Source organism: Manacus vitellinus, unplaced genomic scaffold (genome assembly GCF_001715985.3).
Source record: "Manacus vitellinus isolate BGI_N305 unplaced genomic scaffold, ASM171598v3 scaffold_4_pilon, whole genome shotgun sequence".
In the NCBI taxonomy this organism is placed as follows: domain Eukaryota; kingdom Metazoa; phylum Chordata; class Aves; order Passeriformes; family Pipridae; genus Manacus; species Manacus vitellinus.
Genome location: NW_021940604.1, coordinates 10,249,570 through 10,261,679, shown reverse-complemented (window position 1 = coordinate 10,261,679; position 12,110 = coordinate 10,249,570). Strand labels below are relative to the sequence as shown.

General features: G+C 41.0%; 1 protein-coding gene across 1 annotated transcript in view; it reads left to right on the top strand.

Annotated features, from left to right (window-relative positions):
* LOC103757663 (vacuolar protein 8) overlaps positions 1 to 12,110 on the top strand; it is a 33,389-nt gene that overhangs the window by 19,625 nt on the left and 1,654 nt on the right. The window contains exons 9-15 of the mRNA XM_008923823.3: positions 95 to 220; positions 1,003 to 1,048; positions 2,213 to 2,346; positions 6,812 to 6,940; positions 8,970 to 9,084; positions 9,990 to 10,124; positions 11,325 to 11,450. Of these exons, the coding sequence (XP_008922071.1) occupies positions 95 to 220; positions 1,003 to 1,048; positions 2,213 to 2,346; positions 6,812 to 6,940; positions 8,970 to 9,084; positions 9,990 to 10,124; positions 11,325 to 11,450 (811 nt within the window). The remainder of the gene's footprint in view (positions 1 to 94; positions 221 to 1,002; positions 1,049 to 2,212; positions 2,347 to 6,811; positions 6,941 to 8,969; positions 9,085 to 9,989; positions 10,125 to 11,324; positions 11,451 to 12,110) is intronic.

The window sequence follows — 12,110 nt, the reverse complement described above, 5'->3', positions numbered from 1 at the left end:
ATATGAGCATTTCTCCAATTTATTTGTATTCTCTTCAACATGACACCACTGTGACCTCCTCTCTCTCTCTACTCTTTTTCTTGGTCCTTTGCAGTATTACAGCTGTGCTGCCCTAAGCAACGTGGCAGCCAACGTTCAGCACCACAGAGCCTTGCTGAGACCCGGTGACAGATTCCTGCTACGGACACTCATCTCTCTCCTATCCTCTTCTGTGGACAAGGTAAAGCTGTAGCTTTTCCTTTGTGTAAAGGCTTAGCATTGAAGTAGAGCTATAAACTTGGGCTTCCAGTTTTCAGCCTCACACCATTCTGCTTACCTACTGTACAGGTACCCATGAGAAAAGACAGCTGTATTAGAAGGTACATAGGTTCTACAAGGTCAATGTATGGAGAAAGCAAAGGGAAATCATTAAAGTTGTTCCACTGCCCTGGACACTTCCATTAGACTAGGATGGCCTGTATGCTATTAACTTGAAACTACATGTGTGAATTGCCCTGTCCAGGCTCTGTCTTTGATCATTGTGTCTGTGACAGGAGGTGTCAAGCATCTTTCATGCTACTTTTTTTTTTTTATTTTTGGTATCTGGAACTTTTACTATATAGCTTCGAGGAATAACATCCTGAAAATTTTGCTTTGCTGGGAGTCACATCAAAGGAACTTCAATAAGCCACAGTACAGGATTTAAAGGGTGGAACCTCAAACACTGTGTAGAAGGGAGGCCAAAAAAAAGCAAAGCAAATGGGACAATTCCTTTCCCTTCATTTTCCTATAACTTATCTGACATTCTAAACCAAAACCAACATCTGAACCCCATTGGCTCTTCTTCATCAACAACAGGATGACTGATACTAAGAGGTTGAAGAAAATTCATCAAAATATATTCTCTGAAGTTAGAGTTGTCATGTTGATTTTGTGTACAATAGGCAAGAACATGCATTACTGAAACTGCTCTTTTTCTCCTTCTCTCATTCCTTTTTTTTTTTCCCTATTCGGCACAAGCAGGTTTCAAGCCAGGCATGTGTTTGCCTAAGAAATTTGGCTATCAGTGGTAAGCAATATCTTGGAGATAAACAAACCACACTATTTCTTTCTTTCTCTGCCTTTCAGAGTAAGCACAGTGGGCTGGGAACTTTTCATATTGAAAGCAAAGAGATACCCTCTTTTCTACATTTTAACTGGGTGTTAAGGGAAGAGGGGGGTGCGGTGCATATCCTAACTAAATCTGCCTCAGAGCTCAGAGGTAGTGAGGGGAAATATCTGGACAAAGTGAGAAAGGCAGAAGAGGTCTTCTTATGCACAGAGCCCTAGTAAGTTGCTAAGTTTTTCTCCCTTCCATGTTTCCTAAGCATTAAACCCAATTAGGAGAGAGAATGTCTCCCGAAATTGCTGCTTGAGGGGACCTGTCTTCTCCCAAGGCATGATTCTGTCTATCATTAAAGATAATTTTCTCCCAAGCATTTGTCATCAGCTTAAAAAAACCTATCCTATTAAATGTCCAGGTTTCGTTTCTATGACATACTTAGGAGATGAAAGTGGAGGACTGGCACGCTCAGTGCTAAAGCCCCACAGTCCAGGGTAGAGTTGTTCATCTAGAAAATGTAGAGGTGCTTAATTTTCAAGTAATCACAATTATAATGGAGCTGAGAGTGAAAGAACTGCTGCACTGCTCCTTGGTGCAGTTGAAGCCCCCTGGTCTGCTTGACCATTTAGATCTGCCTCGCCATCTGCTAGCTGCTCTGACAGGGCCTTTTAGTGCCCAAAAGCACTTGCTGAGGTTGCAGAGACAAGTGAGGTATAACAATTCAGTGGGATGGCTGATCTCTCCCCTGGCAACCATAACTCTGCTTGATAGATGGTGCTTGGGGAGGTCTTTCTGTCTGTACAACAGAAGCCGCCACCTTCTTACCCGGCCTTATGCCAATGATGGACTCAGAAAATTCCCCTCATTCTTCTTTTTGACATTCAGATACAGACTGAGGGTGTCCAAACCTACATTCTGCCATCAAGCTTATATTAATCCCTCAGCAAAAGGAGCCAGAATGAATGAGGGTTTATTTTTTTTAACCGAACATCTAGCATTGTCCCATCTTGTGGAGATGGGGAGGTGCCCTCTAATTTGATCACTGAGGCACAGTCAACTGTTTGAGTCAGAGCCTGAATGCCTCCTTGCAGTGCTCTGAACCTCCCTGACTCAGTCATTTTCCCAAACCAGCGGACATCCAGGCCGAGATGGTTGCTGAGAATGTCCTGTCCAAGCTGTGCTCTCTCCTGGCATCTGGCAGCGAGGACGTGCGTCGTGCCTCCATCGCTCTGCTCTGGATACTGTCCCAGCACCTGCACAACCAGGTAGGGGAGGTCATTTCCCAAGAATAGAAGGGAAAGAGTAGTTCTGGCCTGGGGTAACACTCTGTTATGGCAAAACTGCATGTGAAATGGATTTTGAGAATGACCAATAGGCTCTGGGAGACTTCCCAACCCTTCTCTTTCCCATCCAAAAATAACAAGGCTTTGTTTACTGCATTTGCACTGTCACTAACTACCCAAGGAGCCATCTGTTGTGGTGAGTGGGATCCAAAGAAGAGACCAGTGAGAGAGCAGAGGGAGAGATGGGTGTCAGATTCCTTGGATATGTGGCTACTGCTTTGTGCTCCCTGCAACTCCCTATGGTCCCCTCAGTCCCCAGACCATAGGTCGCCACATGGGTGTACAAGGGGGAGGACACATGCATAGCACCATGAGAGACTGCCACCATGGGGGCAAACAAGGAAGTTATTTCTTGGCTACAGAACTTCCCCATAGACTGAAAAGCAGAGAAACTAATTTAGAGCACTTATTTAAAGTGCATCAGTGCAAAATAAAGGGCAAATACGCATTACCTCTCTAAATGGACAGTTTTATTCATAAGTACACTTTTTGAATTAGGATCAAAACACCCAGAAGGACTAATAGAATTTGAAATCCTGTCTATCTTTAGCTAATTCATTAGGACTTTTACTGGGACTGTATATCCTCATGTCCTTAGTTACAGAATGATTCTTTTGCCCATGATCTGGGTAAACACCACCATTAATAGTGCAAATACATGAGGAAGTCTGACTAGAAATAAACTGCAGCAAATATTGACAAATTATTATTATTTTTAAATCTGCTTTCTCTTTAATTAAAGACATCCTTAGGAACATGGATGTAAAAAGTTTTCGATAGGTGTTTTAAGCTAACAAAAACATTTTAAGATAGTCAGAGGTTGGGTGCATAAAGCAAAAAAAAAGTGAGAATCTTTCCTGCTTTGAACAGTAATGACAATCTCAATAACCATAGGTGGCCTTAGGTGCTTCTTGTGGATTAAATATACTCAGCCTGCTTGGAATTTTTTTTCTGGGAATTGGAAGCTTGGTGCCAAGCAGCTCAGTTTCCTGTACACAGCACAGTGCAAAACAAATTGCACCTCGTCTAACTCCGGGACACGATTAAAAAAATGGGTAAATTCAATGCCTGGGAAGTAGCAACTACAGCTATTCAAAGGCACAGTGGCTTCACAGGTTTTGTGCTGGCTGCATGAGCACCAAACATCCTCATTGCTTGTCTAACTGCCTCATACAATCAAAAGACAATTTGCCCTCAACAAGCTTACTACTGTAATACATTAAATTAATTGGAGGCTATTTGCACAATAAAAACATTACTCAGTATGAGGCATTATGCTGGTACATTGTCCTCACAGAATCACAGAATATGCTGAGTTGGAAGGGACCCAAAAGGATCATCGAGTCCAACTCTCAGCCCTGCAAAGGATCACCCACAAGTGTCATACCATGAGAGTATCACCCAAACACTTCTTGAACTCTGGCAGGCTTAGTGCTGTGACCACTTCCCTCACTTTTGCTTTTCTTGTCCCCAAAGATCATTTACACTTTTTATTCTCCCAGCAAAGAGTACCTGCAAATCCTCTCCTCCCTGATCCTGAAAGTTGTCTTTACCAGTGCTTCAAACCCCCAGCTACAAAGAGCCATGGTGCAGCGTCAGTGGGAGCAAAGGCACTGGGAGCTCAGCCTTGTTACACCAGCAGTGAAACAGACCATCCTTCTTGGGGGAAAAAGGATCAGCAGCAGGAGACTGGAAAGCAAAGCATCACCCTTGAGGCTTTATTCTCCAGTGAGAAATACCTACATCTCAAAATTTGTTTTAGCAAGCAAACACGGCTGTCCCTGACTACTGAATGTTGCTGCTTTGTGCAAGTGAGCCCAGGGAACTCTGAGAAGAGGTTGACCTATCCTTACTCATATCCTGGCTCCCCACCTCCATGCCTTTTCTGGCCTGTTTTTCAAATCTTTTCAATGTTTCTTTCTCTAACTCAGGCTGAATTCACTGTGAGTGAAAGAGGGACTTCTCCATGGGAACAACTGTTAGAAAACAAACCACTGAACAAAGCTAACCTTTACAACCAAGTCAAGTGATGCTTGAATTATTACAAATACTACCCAGGATACAATGGGGCAGAATCCATCTGCCCCTTCGTTACCATGAAGCAAACACCCAGGAATGTTTCACAGGAGCTCCTCTCCCTGCTTCAGCCCCTTTTTTCCAATCCCCTGACCAGGCTGTTGACAGGGATTCCCAGCAAGAGCTGGAAAACTTCCCTCTTGCAGGGGAAATTTTATTCAGTTCTCCCAAGGACAGCCCAACCCTGAAACACTAAAGAATCAACCTTTGTGAGAAAACAGTCTTTTGATTCAAATTCCTTTAAGCAAAGACCTGGAAGTCAGGCTGGCAGAGGTCTGTTTACTGCAGATGGTGCCACTGACTCTCCATTCCAGGTACAAAATAACTTTGCCTTCCCTTCTTGCTAACTGGTAAACAGGAGCAATATTTATCTTGTCAAGAAATCTCTGTGTAAGGAGTACAAGTGCAGCATTGCAATTGTAAGCACACTTCTAAAATTGGGGGAAATGACATCAATATCCATCTGAACCACTCGATCTATTTTTACTCACAGTTGTCTCATGATTCTCTTGCACTGTGCAGGATTGAGCCAGAAAACTAAATCTGGATCCCAACCATATTCCAGCCAAAGAAAGAGGTTCAGCAAAATTCAAAGTACTGTCACTTGCTAATGTAGGTCCTAAATAAACAAAAGAATCTGGCAGGGAAGTCATTTTAAATTAGAAAGTTTATTTATAGTCCACAGAAAATTTCCTCCTCTCAGGCCGTAGCAAATCAAATACAAGTATCTTAGTTGATGGGATTACATATAAAAGAGGACACCGGGTCCAAAAGCATAGAAAACAGTCATCAATGGTAATTTAATTAGATTATCTAAATTTATATTATTTCTGCCTTTGAAGAGAAGGAAAAATAAGATTAAAGAAAATTTAGTCATGTCGGCATATAGGATTCCTTAAATGCCCTGAGTTTAGACATAGCACTGCCCTTTCCATTTATTTTCATCTTTTATTTTAGGATAGCTAGTTGTGACAGTGTTTAAAATAAATGTTAAATGAAGATGTCAGCTGATACTAAAAGAAAATAAGATACACTTTTGCAATTTAACCTAAGTAAAAGAAAGATGCAAGTTAAACTAACTTTTAAAGACATCTGCCTTTCAACGCTACTTTAGCAATCCCGACATTTCACAGGTTTCAGAATTATGCAATTTTTCACAACTACATACAGGACCAATTATTTGTTTTATATTGAACTCCCCTGCTAATGTGCCTCAGTTTCTAAGTAGTACAAATGATATAATTCATTGCAAACAAATAGAAGAACTGCATGAAGAACTCAAATTCCTAAGGGAAGGAGACTGAAAGAAAAAAACACTCCCAAGAGGAAATCTTTTGCTTTTAACTGCAGACCTCATCCAAAGCTGGCTGAGGTCAGGTTTCTCTTACAAACAGCAGTGCCCTCTTAATCCATACTGTTATTCAGGCAACTACCTGGGCAGTAATCCGAACTCAGATTTGATACTATGGGACAAAGGGTAACAGCTTCAAACTGAAAGACGGTAGATTTAGATTTGATATTAGGAGAAACAGGTTTTTTCTGTGAGGATGGTGAGGCACTGGAACAGGTTGCCCAGCAAAGTTGTGGATACCCCATCCCTGGAAGTGTTTAAGGTCAGGTTGGATGGGGCTGTGAGCAGCCTGGTCTAGTGGAAGGTGTCCTTGCCCACAGGAGGGTGGTTTGAACTAGATGATCTTAAAGGTCCCATTCAACCCAAACCATTCAATGATTCAATTAATATTAGTGGTAATTGGAGGAAGATTACATTCAGAGAGAGATACTTAGTAAAGTCCTTCTAAAATATCCATCAGACAGCAGAGAAATATATGTTTAAACTCAGATGTTGTTCAGAACATGTTACTAAAGTGGTGCCTCATTACAAACTGGCCTAAAAACACAGCCCATTATTGTAGGCAAGGTAAATTGCTGAGGTGCTCAAGGACACCCTGCTGCAGCTACTTCACCACGTACTTCTGCCTTTCACATATACCCTGACTACTTCTCCTTCCAGTCAGGATCACATGTCCCTTCCCCTGACTATGAACAACTTCTGGGAAGGAATTGATGTGCAAACAAAGATAAACTACAGGACCTTAAAGGCTCCAGCCTTACACGGCAAGTGCTCTGTACATCAGTGCCAGTCAGTAGACCATATCTGAGAGAAAAAGCACTGGACCTAGCCACATCATTGGTTTAAATGAGCTAAGCAATGCTCTTCTTTCAGAGCTGAGATCGACCTGTCTATAGCTGTGTGAAGCTGCGATATGTTGTCCATATTGGATGTAACTGAGATACCGGTTACTCTTCTCAGGACACTCTGGCATGTGCTGAGCTACTGCAGAGCCTGGGGATGTTACTGTCGGTGCATAAAACAGACCCTGTGATTGTTGGACATACTGCTTGTATCATCAAAAACCTGAGCCTTTCCAAAAACAGACAGGTAGGTACCCAATATTTTTCACTGAGCTATACCCCAGGAGGTTGCCATTATATTTATATCAAATCAGCATTAAAAAAAATCAAAATTTCTGTGGATAATTAAATATATACCAAGGATATTCTACACAAAATTCTAGGTATGAATAAAAGGACCTGATGTGCCATAATGAAAGGAGGGTTTATTCATATTTTCCCAATACAATAATGCTAATGAAAATAAGAAATATTTAATTTTTTCTATCAGTGATGTGGTTACCTAATTGAAATGACTGCATCATAGGTATAAAACATTCCTCTAGCAAAGACATTTCATGCTAATTAAAGGAACCATCCAGGAAAATCTGAGGTCTGTTATAAGCTGCATCTTTATTTCCTAGCTCTCATGCTTCAGTTGCCCTTTATTGTCAAATATAACCTGACCTATTGACGTATATTTTACCTGTTTGGCAAGATACCAGTTGTGCCAAAATGTTATGAAGATATCTGTTGCTGAGTTTGCTTTGAAATCCATATGCACAGATGCACTTCCTTTTTCCTTGCCTTTAAGAGTACCTTGATCAAATAGTACCATTAGTTAACAATCAATACTGGGGGGGGGGAGGGGGGAAACAACCACATAAATCCTCATTTCTGCTTTGTCCCACTTCCTAGTACACACTTTTCAAAACTCAGTTCTTTTTCCTCTTTTTTCATGATCCAATTGCCACTAGTTCCAGACATTTAAACTAGCCAGAAGGAAAAGTATGGTATTTTTTCACTGGTATTAAGATAAGAATTATATAAATTTCTAATAGTTGAGAAATCAAGTTTTTCAAGGAACGAGATTCCCTCAAGGCCCACAGTAAGAGTAAAAATGGACCATCCTTTCAAAGTTTGACAAATATGGTCATTTTTTTAAAGTATTTAGATTTTGTGACTTTATTCTGTTATCAGCCGGGAGCTGGTTCACCTTCATAAAGCTTTATAATGTATAGACTACCTAGGTCTCACTGCATAAGTGAATACACAGACATAACTGGGAGTGCCAGGTTTCCAGGGTCAATTCTAAGGAACACTTTCTAAAACACGGAAGAGTCCTTGGCACAAGAGATAAAAACCGGTGTTGTTTTTATGCCAGCAGGACACAGAGCGTGGGAGCTTGAAAGGCAGCAGTGTTGGATCCATCTTCAACCTCTAAGCAGCAAGTTAAAAACTGCAACATAAAAAAAAAGATATTCTCTTTTGTTGATAGACACCTGAGCTCACTTAAAGAGCTGTGATCAGCTTCCATTATTAGGATCTCCCAGTAAAGATGACTTTGTGATTCAAATTCATTACTAACCAGTCACTTCCAGTAACAGTGAGGTGACTCATTCAGAACTCATTTTTCGGTCTCATGTGCTTTTAATCCAGGTCAGCACAGACTAAGTCTCCTGTTTTCAACTTGGTCTATAAAACATATATCCCAGTACAGAGACATGCTGTCCAACACCACTTTTGGCATAGCAGATTCAGCCTAAAAGATAAGGGATACACAAAAACACCTAATTTGTAACATTTCTCTGCAGAAATAGAATTCACCATTGCTAGTGAGAGGTCATCCCATATTTCTGCAGATCAGAGCATTTCAGCACCAGATAGTTATCAAAGACCTGAAGACAAACAAGGAAAACTAAAAACCTTCCACATTTCCCAATGCTTTGCCCTGGAGCACTCAGCTTATTCACCTCTGCAGCAAGATTTAAGCCAACGACAGCTCACTACTAACATACAGTGAGGTAAAACAGCAATAGGTCAGGAAATTCTTTGAGCTCAGAATGATTGGTGATTGTGAGAATATCCCAAAGACAGAGCAAGCCCTGAGAAAGGCCCAAAATCGGATGATCTCTGAACAATTCGAGGCATTGTCACGTGGTTGTGGTAGATCTGAGAGAAGACATTTCCATTATTGATGGTTTAGCCCTCAGTATTGTTACAGTACTTCTGAAGTCCTCAGAATCCACTAAACCATAAGGAAAATGCTAAACATCAATCTCTTTCCCTCATTGCAGAGAATCATGGAGAGCCGGTGTATTGAAGGTCTCCTCCAGACCATGCTTTCTACCGACACTCAAGAGGACTCCCTTTGTTACGTGACATCTTGCCTTGCTGAACTTGCAAAGCAAGGTAGGGAAGCAACCCCTCCATAAAGCTCAATCAGAGAAGTGTACATGTCCTTTATTAATTCCAATAGGAGATGAAGCACAGGTGAACATGGACATACAGCCTAGGTCTTTCCCTTTAAATTCATTGTGAGTTTTGCCACGAGCTTCAAGAGCAAGATCCAATTCACTGGCAGGACATATGGGCTCCACTCTCTGCACTTTCTTTCATTGAACTGCTTAAAATTTTTTACTCAGATTTTTTTGTGCTGAACTTTGCTGCTGTACATGGCCTGTCTACTTCTATTTGTAACATTTCCAAATTTCTCAGGGTGAGAAAATTTTACAATAGCAAAAACTAATATAAAAAGGGGAAAAGACTAAAATACGAAGTAGCATTTTCTCTTGAAATTTTTTGCACATGGATTTTATAAAAGATCCCAAATTAACAGTTGTGAAAGGTACAGCACTCCTTATGGCAGAAAGGATCAGTGTAAATTTTCCCAACATGCCCTGGCACTGAATATTGTCTGTCAAACAAGTCATCTCTTGTATCTGGTGTAACGGCCATGTAACTGGCAACATGTCACACTCAATTTTGCAAGAGGTGCCCAGCAGCTGCTGGATAGACTGAACCTACTAGGCTACAAGTGGATTGTACATAAAGTGGTTCATTGTTTCAGAACATAAAACCAATAAAATATGAATTAAACCCATGGCCCTATCTTACTGAGAGCATAACCTCAGGCCATGACCCTTTTTTACAACCTAAACATACTTACTAACCAAGCTCAGCACATATTTTGCTTCTCCAGCTGCATGAAGAATTCCCTATTTAGGCTGTATGGTTTCTGGCAGAACTCTCTACTTCATTTCTTCAACACTGGACTTTCTGTTTACAGACTACTCTCTTATCTTTCTGTCTTCTAGAAGGAGCCACACTACACATGGTCCAATGGATGGATGAACATTTGACAAAGTGCTTGGTGAGACTGGCTGGCCAACTGGAACACACTGAGTCATCCTTTCAAGCTGCCTCCATCATCCAGCACATGATAGGTCACGGTAACTGTCACATGGGATTAACTCTGCTTTGAAGGAGTCTTGCAGCTGTCTGGAGATAACTGTCAGGCACCTTTTCCAAAAGGAGATAACTGTCAGGCACCCAACAACCTTTAATGTTCCTATAGCATCCTCCATCTGGTCTCTACAAATGTATTAGCATAAAAGTGCCTACTGTCACCCTTGAAATAGAATAGTGCTTGAATGCATGAGAAAGCCCAGGGATGAAAGTGGACCACAAAGGTGTGAATCACATTTTCATTGCCTTCTTCAAGCACTGCCATTCTGCAGGGCTAGTCTGTAGGCAATTCTGAGGTCCTTAAAAACAACTTAAGTAGGAAGGTTGGAGACAGTTAAGATATTCCTTACCATGGGAAAGATGAGAACATGTTTCAGACAAGTCATTGTTACATCCTTCTGATTGACCTTCCTTCTCAGTATATACAATGTGATGGCATTCCCTACAGATAGAAGCAGAGGTTACATTCCAAAATTCTAGATAAACTCTGCTGTCTGACTAGCAAAAGGAAAGCTCTTACCGAACCAAATCCTGCTGTTGTAATTCTAGACTAGGTTAGCAGGAGCAGTGAAATGGCTTTTAAGAATGGAGTCAAAATTTTTTCAGTTTCAGTGAGAGAGAATAAAAAGAGCATTACCTGTAGCAAACAAACTTAATTATGCTTAATATACATGTGCCATGCAGCTGAGAGCCTTTAGACTTGCAAGAAAAAGGTGTTCAGATAATTCTTGCCATGCTCTCTAGAAAGGCATGGTTAGATTTTAGACCTTAGATGTGCAAAGACTGAAATCCATAATGAGTCTCCAGTAAGGGAAAATGCAAATCTGTTTCATTTCTGCCACTGAGGGTTTGCAACAGAGCAGACTCTCAGGCAGTGAACAGAGTCCAACAGCATAATCACTTCAGGTTAGTATGACAGGCTTATCAGTCCATAAATCAGCAGGCACCTTGCACAAGGACCAGATTCCTAGCACAGCAGCCCATTCAGCATTTTATTTACCTGAAGTATCAGCGATATTGCCAGAAGCTGTAGTACAGGGAAGTCCCTTGCCAGTCTTTGCAGTAATGCTGGCTGTAGCTGAAGGTAGATGAGTCATTAATGATCTTACAAATGTTACAAAAATCAGTTTTCAAAGTGTTTTAAAGGTTTGTATTGATCTCCAGTGGTCCTCCCATTTATGCAGAAAAAATGATGCTTTTATGGAAGCATCACATTGGAGAGATTCAAGCGTATCTCAAGAATTTTCTTACCCACCGAGAGATCCGGTTTCAGCAGCTGGGCATCTCCACATTCTGCAGACTACGAGAAGGTAAGTCCTTCCTGCTAGGCTGAGCCCCCCGGGTGCTCTCAGAGCCTGCCTGCACCTATCAGTGGCAAGCAGGCACTGCTTTGGAACAGAAGTCAAAATCATTAAGCTTGGAAAAGACCTCTAAGATCATGGAGTCCAACCACTGACAGTGCCGGGCAAAGTCCCCTGGGGACTAGCTCTGCTCACTTAAGCAAACAGAATAATCTCAAGGGTAGCTGTTACCACACCTGTTCTGAAGTAACTAAGAGTATCTTATGATAAAAGTGGGAAGGTTTTGTTTGTTTATTTGTGCACTTTAAAACTAAAGCCTTTCTGATCAGCAGGGAAATAGGACTTCGGGTACAGATGCTTTTATCCAATGTATTTGGCAAGAGATGCAACCTAAAAATTCTTTAAATCTGAAAGCAGTTTATTTTGATAAAGCAAGCAAATAAGCAAATTAGCTGCTATTAAAGTGTGAAGTCTCACATCTTTTTCATACTCTAAAGTCCATTCCTTAATATTTTTCCGGTTTTAGTCTTTTTGGTTTTGGGTAAAAGTTGAGTACTTATGAGAGTTTTAATGTGGTAATAAATATATATAATATATAGCATATATCTTTATACATGTAGAGCCAGAGTCAAGACCTTGCTGTGACTTGATATGCAGCTGCTGTATAAA